Here is a 17,213-nt window from a genome sequence, read left to right on the forward strand (position 1 = left end):
AAATACGGAAAAATCCCATATCCAAAATACCTCTGGTCCCAAGCATTTTGGATAAGGGAGACTCAACCTGTACACATAATTTTTTTCTGTTAACACAAACCTAAATGCTACACACTCAAGTTTTTGCCTTTATATAGAGATGGTAGCCCTTTATAGTGATCACATTAACGACACTTGATTAGCAGCATATGACCACCTTTATTGCAGTGAAAGCAAAAATAGTGTTTATTATTTGCACATTACTTTTTCACGCTGATTTAAATTTTATTTAATACAGTACATACATTACACTGTAATTCTGATAAATTTCATACTGTATATTATTTATCTCATACAACTAGATTTACAACATTGTAGTAGTTGATGAGAATTATTATGTCCTGATAGTAAAACATAAATTTGAAAGGAGTTGTAATTTTTTTCCCACATGAAACCAATTATAGAGATATGTTGATCACATTCAATGGTGAACCTACCTGGTGTGTAATGTTCAGTTCTTCAGCAAATATTAATAAAGTTTCACCTTGTACCCATTCTGAATAGGAAGAGATGATCATAAAATGGAAAAAGTCTAAAAGCAGCCTCTCAGAATTTGTTTTAAAAAATAGAAATTCTTAATATGGGTGTTTTTAATGTATCAGGGGCATTTTAACAGCCATCACCATGCAGTTGCCCCCTCCCCCCCCCCCCCCCCCACACACACACACACACACACACACACACACACACACACACACACACACACACACACACACACACCTGAAAAGGTCTTCCTGGTGGCATGTGATGGGGTTCCCGCAGAAACCCCCCAACACCACAGTCATGTATCAAAATAAATAGCTGGCAATATGGTGCCATTGGGAGGACCTTTGGGAGTATCACTGAAGAGACTCTTCAATATTGGGGGATCTTTCATTAATGCAGGATATGCAACATTGGTTCCCCCATCCCTGGACCTGTGTGTTTGAGTTTATTGTACACCCTGTACCCATTATAGATATGCCACTGAGTCATTTCATGATCAGCATGGGAAGAAAGTAGAGCCCATATCTGCTCCACTTAGTTTTTAATCATATGGATTCTCAAAGGTAAAGAAGTTTAAAGCCAAGCACATGAAGACGCAAAATAAGAAATACTTGGAATGTCGGTACATGGGAGTATGCAAAGATTGAATGTTTACTTAGAAATACAGGGGCAGATTTATTAAGCTCGGTGAAGTGATAAAGTGGAAGGTGATAAAGGACCAGCCAATCAGATTTTAACTTCCATGTCACAGGCTCGGTTTGAAAAATGACAGTTAGGAGCTGACTGGCCGATCCTTTATCACCATCCACTTTATCACTTCACCGAGCTTAATAAATCTGCCCCACAGTCTTTATGTCACAATATGGTATGGTTCCTGACAACAGTTCTGTTTATGACAGGAGAACTATTTATGTTCTGTATGCACAAAGGGTTATTGGTAAAGGTCCCAATCTGAGAATAGAAACTACTGAGTTCTATTTCTGGGATTCGGCTGCAGATCATTGCAGAATGTACATTGAAAAAATAAAGTAGCAATAATTTGAATACTAGCTTTTGGTTCATCAACATTTTTAAATGCAAGAGTTATACAAAATATAGTGTTAAAAATGAAAAGGCTGTGTTTGGAAAGTTCAAAATTGTCTCCCCCGACATACTGTATGGATATAATTAACTGAAATACCTTGTTATAGCAGATGGTGTGCTGGAGTTGACTGCCACAGCATAGAGAATAGCTATATGCATGGTGACACTGGTGATACACAGTAGTGTCGCTGGGAACACTGCAAAATCATTTTGTTTGACTTGTTTCAGTAAGCAATTTCAAGAGCACTTTTATAACAATGTGGAACTTTGCGGAAAAAATACTTAGGAAGCTAAGGACACTTATCACTTTCTTATACTACCATTAGCATCCCCTAGCTGCTTGCATTATTTATTAAATAGGTGGGCATAGAGCACTTAAAATTATTTTTCAATAATATCACATAAAAGACGGGATGCTAATAGTGATAGATATTTAGCACATAACTTTTTGATACTAGACAAGATGGTTATAGTCTTATAGAGCAGTATGCATGGATTTGGGGTACAATATCAACGTCCTGGCAGTTAATACCTAAAATTATATTAGTGTCATATTTTAGGATGTTAAGCAATTGCCCCAGAACAGAAAATTATTTTTTACTAGATATTAATTAGAAGGTACATTGTTACAAATAAGTCAAATGAATTCCAGGGTTTTAAAATCCCCAAACTACCTATATTAATTAAGGGTAAATGCAATCTCAGGATTTTAAATATTCTACGTATCTTTTACCTTAATATAATATATACTTAGTTTTCTGTGGGTTGCCATTTTTTTTTTCCGTGTGTGTGTTCATGTCATAGGTGATAGTGGTAGTTATGTGGAGGTAGTTATGTGAAGAGCTACCTCACTTACATCAACCGTGTACTACTCATCTCAGTGCAGTCTGTATTGCAAAAAAAAAAGCAAAGATGTGTCATGAAATTAGGGCGGATTCTACCACGTGTTTTGTATTCTGGCAAGGTGTCACCATTTTGTGGTGAAGCAATGGAAAATGCTAAAAGTAACATGCCATTTTAAAACTAGAAGCCCAGAGGTGTGAAGATAATGGCTTGCATATGACAAGACCAGTGTCGGCATGTTATTAATATATAGAGCTACTTTCTGGCAGTGGAACAGCGTGCTACAGTTTATTGTGTTTCTGGAATCAAAAAACCCATTGACGGTGGCTGGAACTGGAGAGAAGCACACGTAGCTGTCTCTATTTTTGCATGTTTGCTAGATTTCTTCTCGTGGTTTGAAGTTATTTTTGTTTCCTCTCAGAGAAAATAAGTGGCAGGATAGATAGCTTTTGTGTGTATTCACACTATACAGTGGTATACTGACAAAGTGCCTACTTTCTGAGCAGCATCGTTTTACAGCACGGGCTAATGCAGGTTTGTGTGCATAGGCAGGGAACGCTTACAGTTTTGTAGGAAGTAAATGTGATAGGTCAGAAGAATGTACCATTTATAAACCCCCCTCCTTTCCGTCTATACTCGTGTGTGTGAGATGTAGCAGACTGAATGCAGACTGTATACAAGGCAGGGCAGGCTGCGTAGGAGAAGAGCCAGCCTGGAAGTGATCTGCAGTATTAGGGCTTGCCTTTTCGTCTAGTGATTTTCCAAGGGCTTCTGCTTCTCTCTTTTCTCCCCCCCCCCCCCTTTTGAGGGAAGGGAGGGCTGTTATATTGAAAAATAACATGGTTCAGCCCACTAACTGCATGCTGCATGTCGAGTAAATTCAAAACTCACATGCAAATGCTGGTGCAGAAGAATTATTTACATCTGATGGATATATTCTTTGCTTATTGCATAGTAATGAGCTTCTGACAAGCGCAACCTTTCATAAGACAACCCACATTATTGGCTTCCTGCCCAGAATATTGCTGCAACATTATCTGTGATTGGTTATCTTCCTATCATGCATTGCTTCACAAGGGAAACAGCCCCTTTTTTTAATAAATCTACGATGGCTGTCTGCAATATGCTACTCTGTAAGTATTTTGCATGGGGAGAAACAGGCAAGCTTAGATTCTGCGCTGCAGGTACTAGGGAAAGGGGAGGAAACTGTGCAGTAGAAAGTAAAATGCTGCTTGGTTAACATTATATCGTGTTTGTTTTCTCTACAGGTTGGTACTAAGAAGTGCCTTTCCTGACGTCTCTGCTGCTTGGACCCGCTTGTAGAGCAGTCTCTGCTTTTGCCTTGCTTGCTGCCAGCTACACTGCAACGAGAGCCCATCCACCCTTCTCATCTAGACAGCTCCCCCCTAATCCTGTTCTTAATCAAGTGAAATTCTTGTGCGTAAGGCAGTTTTATACTGTTATATAGTAGCAAAAAACAATCTGGTGAAAAACTAAGTTATCTGCTGCTAAAGAATCAAGGAGAGACAGAGGGACAGTGAGTTAAACCCCCATTATTGTTCTGTAGTGCTACATCTATATATGCCAAACTAATCAATACCCATCGCACCGCAGAACCCAGTTGAATTGCCAGTTCAGCTGTGTGGAGATTACCTTTCAGAAAACTTTACTGAGAGAAGCTTGGAAGTTTTGTGCCAGCACAGGGGCTGCCACGTTTTTCATGCTTGCATTTTGGGCTGAATATCAGAACTCCAAATGGGTTGCTGAGAGTACAGAGAAGTTCCAGGCCACTATTTAATTTCGCCAAATGATTTTAACATTGCAGGACACATAATCTGTTATTTCTAAGGTTGTCGGTGAAGAGCGAGAGTGGGATATCTGTATGCAGACACAGACCGCAGAGTTTTACAGTTTAAAAAAAAAAAACACGACAAAAAAAAAAAAGGAAATCAAAAAGGCTGGAGTTTGGCTTTATTTCTCGACTTTTGAGAAGTTTTTAACTACCTGTAAGTTTTAAGTATGGCTGTTAGTATGGCACAGATTCGGGACACAAAATGGCTAACGCTGGAGGTGTGTCGGGAGTTTCAAAGAGGAACTTGCTCACGGCCAGACACAGAATGTAAATTTGCACACCCATCGAAAAGCTGCCAAGTTGAAAATGGACACGTAATCGCCTGCTTTGATTCACTGAAAGTGAGTAAACATTATTTTCCATTTTTTAGGATAGGTATTAAACAGAAACAAATCTGATAAATGCCCTTTTATATATGGCTGCTGGTGTTATCTGTGGAGATCTAACGATTCAAGAAAAGCATAGAAAATGTTATCTTTTTTTGTTATTAGAATTGTTATACAGCAGTGAGATACAGTAGGGAGCTCGGCAGTAAAGTATTGTAATACTTTTAGCATTCTAGTATTTTGTTTACATTATTCTTTTTATGAATATGAAATTAATTGATACAATAAATTCTGTGTGGCTATATGTGGCTACATTTTTTGTGTATAACAGTGTTCCTTTCCGTTACAGTTTACTGATAATGCATGTGCTTGACCATTCCGTTAATTTGTCATTTTCCCCTTTCACTAATATGAGAGGCAAGTTACATGTGTCATACAGTAGTTTGTAGTGGTTTTTACCTTCTGAGTTTTAAGCGGTATAAAATCAGCGATGAATTCAGATTGCTCTTTTGACAAACTGTTTTTGGGTTTGTGCTGTATCTTGCCTCATAAAGTACTTGGAGAAAAAATGTTCGTAAAAACATATTATGATACAATGTATCATATCCTGTGCTATTTTAATACTGTACTTAAAATATTAGATATATGTGTTTTATTTTAGTCACGGTTTAGTGGTGGTAAATGCAGAGCCGGTCGTCCCGGGGCCACCACACATCAGGTGCCACCACACTCTGCTCTGTGAAGCAGAAAAGAGTAGTCCCCCTCCAGCGGTGGCCACCAAGGAGCTGAGGTCCCCGGTGTACAGCAGTCATTCTCGCGGGATCGTTCAGTGAAGTCCCGCATGACACTGACGCTGAGCTGGCCGGGTTTGCTGCTCCTGTGGTGCGCTATCATGTAAGGTATGTCATGTGTCATACGCGCACGCAGGGGGGGTTTCTGAGTACCTAGAAACCCCCACGGCCGGCGATCCATCGGTGCAGCTGTCCGATTTTTCTAATTTTTTTTTTTAACGGTGGCACCAAGGCAGGCGTATCTAATGCAGCAGCAGCAGCATTACCTCCTCACGTTGACACTGAGTGGCTGTCCGCTGGCTCCATATAGGGGAAGCTGTAGCGGAAGCGCCCAGCTCCTCTCGTCCCAAGCTGTTCTTTTGAGTGGTGCTTTGAGGCACACCTGGGTGAGGAGCAGGGTATCGGTGAAAGGGAAAATAGGCTGCCGCTGAACCGGTGAGGCAGTGTCCGGCTATCCCAAGTACTGTGAGGCAGCCAGCTATGTGTCCTATGTCAGGGAGGGGGTGATGGGGGTGTCTGACATTCTATAAAAAATTATGTTGGCTTGGTGAGGCACACTGTCCTAATTACCGCAGCAGTGTAAAGGGCCCCATACAGTAGAACGATAATGCCCGATTTCAGCCCAATTTGGGCTTTCGGTCCGATATATTGGGTGAAATCGGGCATTTTGGCTGTGTATCCGATCCAATGCGCGTCCCCGTGAGCGTCGGATCGGATCACCTAGGTCGCTAGTGCTGCATTCGTGATATGTCAGTTCCCGCAGGAATGGCTGGGATCGCATACGATATATCGCATGCAAAATATACCAAATCATATGGAACCACTCTCGGGAAGCTCCCGGGAGAGCTCAAGGGAAATCGCCCTGACTTCAGCCTTCAGACATATCGTTCTAGTGTATGGGGCCCTTAACCAGCATGTGGATGGGTGCAGGGGTGGGGGAGCTTTGCTTTATGTTATTGAGGTGTGTGTAGATTTGTACTCTGTATATATATGTTATGTGAATGTATGCTGTGTGTTTGTATTTGTAAGTAAGATGCGTGTATGTCTCTTCATACGAACACTATATATATATAAATATCTATACATATATATATATATATATATATATATATAAAACCATACAACAGTGTTGGCACTCGAGCAGTCCCCAAGGGCACAAATCCTACAATCCTGCTTAAGTGCCTTCCCTAGGAGGACACCACCCCCAATAGACAGCAAGGGGGACAGCACTTGCTGACTTATTTGATGGTGGGGATGTGCTTCCCTTTTTTTCAGGATACAGCAAAGTGTACAGCCCAAAAAAACAAACCTTAAATATCTTACCTTCCAGACCTGCCGCAGCTGTCTCCATGTGTACGCTGTCCAACAATTTCTGATCGATCAGACCTGTGCCACAAGCGGAAGTGGTCAGACTGGAACCGAGACAGCTGCGGAGGTTCTAGAAGGTAATTAAGATTTGTTTTCTGCACTGTACACTTTCATGTATCGTGAAGAAGGGGAGCACATCCCCAAATCATATACATAGGTGTGTCCTGATGATGGGGTTACGTACCCTGAAACATTGATTACATTAAAGCACCTTTAATTCATGGAGTGACAGCCTTGGAGTGCCACCTTGTATTGCCGTATCTATCTATCTATCTATCTATCTATCTATCTATCTATCTATCTATCTATCTATCTATCTATCTCATACAAGTATGGAAACCCCCGTGAAAATCCTGCGTTTGCCATTGCGTGTGTATGTAAGGTAGTGTGTGTGAGTGAGCCGGCTGGCTGAGCCGCTGCTGCGGTGCGCTGTGTAAGGTAGTCTGTATGTGTGAGCTGTGTTAGTTATCGGGATGAGGGTGGGCGCTCAGGGTTTACAACAACTTAAACTAGTGGGGGCCCCCACAGCATCGTTGCCCCTGGACCCTCACCACCCTTAATCCGACCCTGGGTGTATGTACAAAACAAAATTACATAAAAATCTATGGCGTGTGCATATGGAAATTGAGGCCTTGTATGATTTTTTTTCAGATTTTTTTTTTAAATGTAAATGTATGGAGATCGGCCAAATCATCTACTTATTAAAATGAGGTTCACTCACATCCTGGGAAGCTTTATGGCTTTATTTTGTAAAGCCAAGTTTTTCATGTGCACCATGATAGAAAGATATTCAGAACAGAACACTGCGGTGTTATATCTGAGGAAGGAGAAGTGGTCATATAATGAGGCAGCTGTATAAGGTAACTACATATGGCAGGCAAAAAAGTGTAGAAGATATATTTACATATATTCTTGCCAGGTAGAATAATAACTCAGTGCCAGTCTTAGTGTGTAAATAACACTTTTTTGAAAGGGCTTAATTTTAGATGCAGCCTTTGATTAGATTCTCTCCACTTAGCAATAACCAAGGTGCACTGTGTGCATTGCTCGTATATATCTACTGTAGTAATTCTGGTAGTCATGCCACTAGGGGTGTGCTTATCCAGCCTACTGCCTGAGGCTGTACCTGAAATGGCGACTCTTCATCCGTTATACAAAATACTACAAACATTGGTACATGGGTTTTCTCCACTTTAAGAGACAAATAATGTAATCGTTGTGTTGTTTGACCTAAGTGGCTCTGTTTTATGTCATGTGCCCATCTAATGCATTGATGTAACTAGTTAGGCTAAATAGTGGTCCATCCCACAAAATGGCTGCCTCAATTCACAAGTCAGCTGTCTAACTTTGTAAATGTGTATCCTCATTGTGGTCCACTACAAGGCAGTTCACGTCAGTCATTTATATTAGGTAAGCATTACAGGTATGTTTAAATTCCATATTGTTTTATACTTCATTTTGTAGGTAGTGCAGTGCGTAATTAACTTTATTTTTTTTAAACTGCTATAAAAGACATAATAATTATACCAGCGAATCACAAGCCTGGACATTCAGAGCATAAGCCTGAACCAACACGCACTTTTCACATGTACAGTATGCTGCTTGTGTTTGTATACAACATAATTTTTCCTTAAATGCATGAACATATTGCATGTGTGAGTACTTGCAGCACTTCCTTGCATTTACAAATGCATTTGCAGGCAATATAAGTTATGTACAGTGTATGTATATATATATATATATATCAGACTTTCTCTCAGTGCACCTTCTTCTTTACGTAAATACCGGAAGTTAGGGGATTGCTGGTGTACGTTATACACTCTGTCCATACATCAATTTCATTGTAAAGAAAGATACAGTCATGTCTAGCACTGTACATGCACAGTCTACAAATTTCCCAGGACAGTGAGATAAGTAGACTGAGTTGTGTTTATTATGTGATAAAATGTATTTATGAGGAAAAACTCTAGTTTGGGGAGAGGCAGTGGGCGAATCTGCAAATTGAAATTCCTGAGCTTGCCGAAACTCACAATCATATCCCTAACCAATGGAGAGCAGAGCATCATGGGGATCTTAGTTAAACACCAGCTGACATGACAGCCAGTGCATACCTTCCCTAGTGATTACATCCAAAATACAGTTGAATTTACCTGGCTAACTAAGGTTCAGAAAGGTACAGTATACAGTATTTCCTATGTTCTTAAATCTCTCTCTGTATCTAGAATATATTACTTCTATGGAAACAATTTAATTCCCCCCCATATGCCCAGATGTGTCTGATATACTTTACACCATTCTCAAAAGTAAAGAAACTCATAAGATAGCACTAGCTACCGTATATACCTATGTGGACCATAATAATACAGACTTAGAGCAAATGATTTTATATTAGAAATGATATAAAATGTGTTGATGAATAAGGGCCAATTCCCATTTTTTATCCACGGGGTGAAAAATGGAGGTAGCCTCGGGCTTTAACGCCCATGACTATTTAATTGGACTCCAGACTTCTCCCGATAGCCTTGTTGTCACCCATTAAAGTGGTGTGTTGACGGGTGTTTGTTAACACAGGTTAGTAGGGTTGCCACACTCATTAACCCGCTGGATATGGGTGGGGGGTGGGGGGGGGGGGGGGGGGGTTCGACCCTCTGAGGCAGGTGAAAAAAAAATCCCAGATGATTACTGACTTCAGGATTAATTGAATAGCCCCGAGGGATCACTGAGCCCTTATTGTGTTTACATAGTTAGCAGACTACTTGTTTACTTATAGTATCAGGCATCCTTATGGCCAGTGAATTAGAGGCATTGGTTACTTTACATCTGCACCTCTACTATTAAGCCAAGTGGTGTGAGTTAGAATATCACAATGTGGATGCAGATTATTCTTATGGGGCCTATGTACTAAGCCTTGGAGAGTGATAAAGTGGAGCGAGATAAAGTACCAACCAACCAGCTCCTAACTGTCATTTTTCAAACACAGTCTGTAACATGGCAGCTAGAAGCTGATTGGCTGGTACTTTATCTTTCTTCACTTTATCACTCACCAAGGCGTAGTACAGCTGCCCCTTACTAAATAGTATATTATCAGAGACTATACAATTACAGTGATCCTACTGTTGCTTACTCTCTTTTTGGTACTTGGTGGTTTACTTTTCTTAGCAAGTACATAGTAATGCAAACCATTATGGTGAATAGTATACAAAACAGGGCCCATTGAGGCAGTAATTGTGCACTGCAGAAACTGCAGAATGTGCCAGGCTGGGGCATGAAGGGCCCTCTGGGAGAATGCAGTGGGTATTGGTAGGGGCCCATGTTTAGATGTGTGTCTCTTTCTCTCTCTCTCTCTCTTTCTTTCTCTCTCTCTCTCTCTCTCTACATATATATATATATATATATATATACATACTGTATATAGAAATACACTGGGGGGAATTAAAATGTTTGAAAAGTCAGTTAGGTGTCTGTTTGTTCCTGTCTATTAGAAAGGAAAAAACAGACGCCCAACTGACTTTTCAAACAATTGAATATCCCCCATAGTATGATATGGCTTCATGGTCTGAGTAAACTTCTTATTGCATAACGCTAAGGCACCTATCGCTACATGTTTTCATAGATCAACTGTATACCTGAACAAACAACCTTAAACATTTATAGACTACACACTTAATGAATAAACACATGGGCAAAAGAAATGTCAAGTAACTTCTGTCATGATTTAAGGTAATAATTGGCGTGACCAGGAAATCATTGCCATCGGCCCCAGACAAATACCAAATGCCAAAATGATTGCGCTTATACACAAATCCACTGGTGCAGCTTGAATTTCAGAATTCCACCTCCCCATAAGTGGCATAGAACAGAATCCTCCCGAAAAGGACCTGGGTACCCTCAAAAGTCAGGGGTACAAACAGCTTCATCATATACACATTTGTCAAGGGATGGCATAGATAAAAGTCATACAGCAGGGTGGACATTCCCTTTAATAGTGAGAGCAGATGTCTAACCCATTGACATATTGCTTCATTATGATTTTTATTTTATTTTATATTATGTCTTTTCCATTAGGGTAGGAGTAGCTGTAACTTATTATTCATAGGCACTCAATGTTCCTTCATGCATTATAGACATTGTAAACATTTGAAATACCAATACACACTGACCAGATGTATATATTCTATATATAACTAATATACACATTCAGGAAAGCATAGAGTATTGGTTGTCATGTCTGTTTTGAGGGGGATAAAGTTAGTCCCATTCTGTACTATATTTAGAACGGGAGAAAGGCGACTGCAGTATTTTCCGGAGACCCCATGAAATGGCACTACCTTCAGCTGTGCTGTTCACACTTTGGCTAGTGTCCCGGGAGCCTTATACTAAGTAGTGCAGGGTTTCTACTGCTGGATGACAGTAAAGGGCAACCATTTAAAATAGTCAGTACAGTATTTATGAGTACAGACTATGTACATCTATCATATCACAGAGCTTTACAGAACCAGTAGATACCACCGTGGAAGATGAATCATGTACTTACTGTAAATGCCTCTGTAAATTAAACTTGATCAAAATATATGTAATTTGGTTTCTTTTTTACTTTGTAAAAATAGTTTACAAATAGTGACATAAAATGTAATTGTGCCATTTTTTTTTAGCTTCCCACAACTTTCTAGAGTTAAAACCAGCTCAGCCTTGAGCCTTGCTGTGCACAGTGGGCCTGAATCAGAGACGGACACAATGTTGATGTTGCAGTGGAGCACTGCACATGTGCTGCAATGGTCTTGCAACGGCGGTCGCAGAGAGGATTTATTTGCAAAAGTTATTGAGAGTAAAGGATCATTTGTGAGAGGTAATTGGGGAGTTGCGGTCCAAACGCAGGCATGTCGCAACCGTCTCAGGTGCATGTCATAGCTTGTGACGGCGATCCCGTACACAACTACAGTGGCTCTGGTGTTTGACTTCCAGCGACCCTACTGCGCAACCATAGGGGTACACAGATTTTTCATCCATTAGTTGTGACTTTGCAAGTGGTGGTTCAGAGACGCCTCCATTGGGTATCTCATTACAAATCCCGGTGGCTGCGACATTTACAAATCCGTAACTGCAACAGCATTTGTGTACATCTGTGAATCAAGCCCTGTGATCCATAATGCATTTGCCGGCAATTTAAAGATAGTTATTTCTGATTCAAATATGCATTTATTTTGAATTTCATATGAGAGTCTGTAAAGGGTGAATTGCTATATTGGACATCTCTTTACGCTCCAGAAGGTGATGGACTATAATCCTTTGTTAGTCATAACCTACAGCTAGAGAGCGACATGTTGCCCACAACTGATAATTATATTCCACTTATAATTGTTGTTTTTAAATGAAATTACATTGGTTTTAAATTTCCCTTTGTTAATAACGCGTTGTTCATAATATATAAATGGATATCCCCAGCGCAAGCTAGGTCGAATAAATGATTGCTAACACTATGTATATGGTGAATAAATTGTTTATTAAAAAATGAGTATAATGCAAAATTGATATTCTAAAAACTATATATCTCTAAAATGGTACCTAGATATATTACAAATGTATTCTCAATAAGAGATATATAAAAATAATGTCTGGCCTATTACCGGTAAACAAAGGAGACAAACTACATAAAACATACAAACATAAAAACGCAGTGTCCCAAACCAGTGTTAGAACTCAAAAAACGTTCCTGGTACTTTATAAATAGCAAACACATAGATTCCTGCGCTAATTAACTCTACAAAATGATATGGCTCAGAGTTTGCTTGACTCAATAAAAACAAAACAAAAAGGATAATTAAATATACTTTATATGATTCTTTTTTATTTTTATCACACATACATACATGTATGTTTAAAAATTAATTTAAGAATAAATTGATTAGACCGGTCTAAATAAAACATAAATCAAAAAAGCAAAAATCAGAACATAGTAATAAGCTAATAATAAGCTAAAGGAGGTGGAACATAAGTAAACTCCTGTGCACAGAAAAATCAATAAAAATACTAAAAATAAGTCCTTTGTATAGGATCGTGCAAATAGTTTGACCAGCTATAAATTGCAACAGTGTCTCGTTATGTTTTGTAGTGTTAGACACTCTTCATCAAATTGCCACTCAGCCAAAAAGTGCAACAGGTAAGTGTGACAAACGCTCCACAACGGAACTTTACATATGGTTCGCACCTGAAGCTGACATGCGGAACAGGAAAATAATGTGAGACGGTCTCGGGCTGCGGGAAGGCGCTTCGCTGGCGCCTGGTATGTTATTGTTAATTACCCCGACTTCCAGGCTCTGTGAGTCCGCGTCTTCGGGTGCCGTATGCAGACACCTGCGTCCCGTTAATAGGCACACCTTCACCGTTGATTCTCCTGATAATGCCTCTGGAGCCCGGCTTCCAGGCTCTGTGAGTCTCCGGGTGCCGTATGCAGACACCTGCGTTTTAGTGTTACTCACACGTTCACCATCAATTCTCCAGATAATGTCACTGGAAAAGATATGCTGTAAAAGTGCAATATAGCTGGTGCTTTGGTGCACAAAGGTCCAAATAGGCTGCTCCTTTATAAATAGAATGAAAAAATATTGCACAAATAGTAAGGTGCTTATATAACCTGGGGATGCGCGGATTTGCGACTTACTCCCTCTGTTTAAAAAAGTGGCTGTTTGATAAATATAGGCAGATGGCTGCAGTACTTGATTCAGTTCACATAGAAAAGGGGAAAGTCAGATGGTGTGTTAATCTAAATCCGTCTGTACGTCAGGTCATTCCCCAAACCAATGATATCTCATGCAGACGAAAACACTGTATCAAAGTAGGCAATTACCTCAAAGTAATTCATGCACAAAGTCCATATGCAAGGTCCAGTGGTGTCCTGTGTTCCCACAACGGGTGAGTCCGGAGTCCGCCGGCAGATAACCTGTCCACGCCGTCCTCAGCGCTGATCGGCAGTGTGCAGGATCGATTCGATCTGTGATCTACGCGTTTCACCTTAAACAAGGCTTCCTCAGGATTGCAGATGAATCCATCCGTTGTTCACCCGTCTATTTATGGAAACTGGTAAGATCTCTTTAAGGACTTCATCTGATAGCAAAATATGCCAGTGTTTCCGTATACTCTGTTCGAGCATATGGTTTTGGGATGAAAATTTGGAAATAAATTCCACAAAAGCGGTTGAATCAGTCCTTTCCTTTTCGAATGGTTCCGAAAATTGTTACACCATGGAGAGGGGGCAAAATAGAGGAATATCTTATAAAAGAAGAAACTAAATTAATTTACCATATGGGTACCCTAGCACCTAAAGGTCTTAATATTGATTTCGACCTTAATCCTTTTTTAAAATAATGTTTTTTTAAAATAATGAAATTAATATCACTTTTGCGAATTTATAAAGATTATCAATTAGACTAGAACGTGTTTTGAATATGCACATATAAATTTGATGATAGTCTATATGGACCGTGTACATACATTATATATACGAAGACATATTTATCCATATATAACCCCCAAAAAACAATTGGGATAAACCCACAATGCACCCACATATATACTATTTAGTATGGAGCACAGGTTTCAAAATATAGAAAAGATTTATATATCTCGCAAATGTTGTCAAAATGTTAGATGTTTTTCTTTGTTTTGTTTGTTTGTTTGGGTTTTTTGTCTTGTTTTATGTTTGTCCCATGGCCAGTACAATAAAGGAGTTGCCACTGTGTATCTAATAACGGAACAAGCATTTATTATTGCGTAATATAAGGAAATGAGCACTGGAACGCAAAAACCAGGAAGTAAACTATGGCGGTGGAACGCATACCACACCGGAAGTTCCATGAGATAACTATACAAACAGTTTCCATAAATAGACGGGTGAACAACGGATGGATTCATCTGCAATCCTGAGGAAGCCTTGTTTAAGGTGAAACGCGTAGATCACAGATCGAATCGATCCTGCACACTGCCGATCAGCGCTGAGGACGGCGTGGACAGGTTATCCGCCGGCGAACTCCGGACTCACCCGTTGTGGGAACACAGGACACCACTGGACCTTGCATATGGACTTTGTGCATGAATTACTTTGAGGTAATTGCCTACTTTGATACAGTGTTTTCGTCTGCATGAGATATCATTGGTTTGGGGAATGACCTGACGTACAGACGGATTTAGATTAACACACCATCTGACTTTCCCCTTTTCTATGTGAACTGAATCAAGTACTGCAGCCATCTGCCTATATTTATCAAACAGCCACTTTTTTAAACAGAGGGAGTAAGTCGCAAATCCGCGCATCCCCAGCTTATATATGCACCTTACTATTTGTGCAATATTTTTTCATTCTATTTATAAAGTACCAGGAACGTTTTTTGAGTTCTAACACTGGTTTGGGACACTGCGTTTTTATGTTTGTATGTTTTATGTAGTTTGTCTTCTTTGTTTACCGGTAATAGGCCAGACATTATTTTTATATATCTCTTATTGAGAATACATTTGTAATATATCTAGGTACCATTTTAGAGATATATAGTTTTTTAGAATATCAATTTTGCATTATACTCATTTTTTAATAAACAATTTATTCACCATATACATAGTGTTATCAATCATTTATTCGACCTAGCTTGTGCTGGGGATATCCATTTATATATTCTTGTCTATAGAGTGGAATTAGGTAGTGATTCCACATTCCCTATAGCAGCATTTTGGGTACAGTGATTGTTTAACTTCTCCTCTAGCGCAGTGCCACATCTTTCTTTTGGCGTTGTTCATTAAGCTTAATGTAATATATTCTGATTCCATGAAAAGTGTATGTTACATGCCATGCATAGGGTTTCACACACAGATGTTAATAAAAATTAGATACTGTACAAATCCCATGTCTGTTTTTAGCTCTGTAGTCTGCAGTTAGAAACATTCTGTAATGTCATGTTATATTAAGGTCAGTAGTATCCTGGAATAACATTACGTCAGAGTAATGTCATTGAGCTGAACTGTGTTGGTGTCTTTACATACACCATACATATTAACTCATTGTGAAATATTTACAACATTGCCAAGAGATTAAGCTATTTTCACTCTATTGCGCACATTGTTGAGGTTACAGTACAGTAAATCTTCCATCATCATCTGAACTTACAGTATAGTGCTTGTTTGCTCTATAGAGGCCCCTATAGCTGTTTAACTTTATTATGTAAAAGGAAGCCTAGCATGGTTTTTATGTTATAGCAAAATTTAAGTACATCGTCCTGGGATTTTAATTGTTAGGGGGCCACAAATTGTCCCGCCGGGTGCTATCTAATTAGCCCCGATAAGCCGGCACAAGTCGCACCTTATCAGGGATTTTGTTTTACCTGCCCCAGGCAAAACCAAACACCTGAAAACAGCCGTGTTTTCATGTGAAAACAGGCCTGCTTCTACCGAAAACACACACGTTTCACTGAGATTTTTTGGGGAGATAATTTTGCAGGCAACAAATTTGGATAGCTTGTAAAAAAATATCAGTGAAACAGCAGAAAAAAGTGCAACAAAATGTTGTATACCGCCCTATGAGTGAGCATTTGCATTACTGTATATGCAAATCATTGCTTAAATATTTGCTTTTGCTTATTGTGGTTGTTTTATTACTTGATTCATCCTCAGTGTATATTAACAGTATGCACTAGAACTGTCCAATGGTTAGGCCAGGAGTCAAACCATTACTGCCATGTAATGTATGCCAGCAATGTATTGACAGGCAGGGAGGCCAGCAAACAGGGTCTCCTTATAGTGCAGGCAGCTGAGAACCTCCTCCAAGTGCTTTAGAGGTGAGGTAGGGACTGTACAGTACACCCCTGCTTACTGCCAGACAGGCAAAAATGCTTCCAGGAACCTCTGTGGAGTGAGGGAACTGAAATCCAAAATGGCGGCTAGCTTATGTGGCAGGACACAGTGAATAACGTGCAGAAGGGCTGCTAGGAGGCAACAGGAGCTGCAGCACCATTGGGAGTGGGTTCAAAATTTAGGCCACGGTTCTACGCCGGAACCTAGACTATGGATCAGAGGATGAGCAGTCCAAGCTTGGAGACAGTCCAACAGGTCACCATGAGGTAAGGGTGTATGGACAATGTTGCTGGTGCAGACAGGTGGCAGGGATGTCCCTAAATTGTGTCTGCAGTGTCCGGACCACAGTAGCTCTGGTAATGTGCATCCACTCTAAATTCCGGTTAGGCCCCCCCCCCCCCCCTCTCCCAATCCTCCCCGCCCCGCAAACATGCAGTAGAACTAGACCTTAGTAACAAAGCTCAGCCAGTTTTTTAGGGCATTCACAATTTATGCACCACAAGAGTATGAGGAGCTTTTGTAAAATGGTTGACTATATTCGTTATCATTGCACTTCATACACTAAATTGTATTTTATATGTCTATCCAAAA

The 17,213-nt window shown here is 39.9% G+C and overlaps 1 protein-coding gene across 19 annotated transcripts in view; it reads left to right on the plus strand.

Moving 5' to 3' along the window:
* MBNL1 (muscleblind like splicing regulator 1) overlaps positions 1-17,213 on the plus strand; it is a 220,840-nt gene that overhangs the window by 19,207 nt on the left and 184,420 nt on the right. For 16 of the 19 annotated variants that reach the window (XM_063916085.1, XM_063916086.1, XM_063916078.1 and 13 more), the window contains exon 2: positions 3,720-4,644. The exons of 1 other annotated variant lie outside the window; for it this stretch is intronic. In XM_063916085.1, coding sequence (XP_063772155.1) covers positions 4,471-4,644 — 174 coding nt within the window. In that variant the 5' untranslated portion in view covers positions 3,720-4,470. 2 more of the 19 variants (XM_063916079.1, XM_063916080.1) reach the window with 2 other exon arrangements.

Source organism: Pseudophryne corroboree, chromosome 4 (assembly GCF_028390025.1).
Source record: "Pseudophryne corroboree isolate aPseCor3 chromosome 4, aPseCor3.hap2, whole genome shotgun sequence".
Taxonomy (NCBI): domain Eukaryota; kingdom Metazoa; phylum Chordata; class Amphibia; order Anura; family Myobatrachidae; genus Pseudophryne; species Pseudophryne corroboree.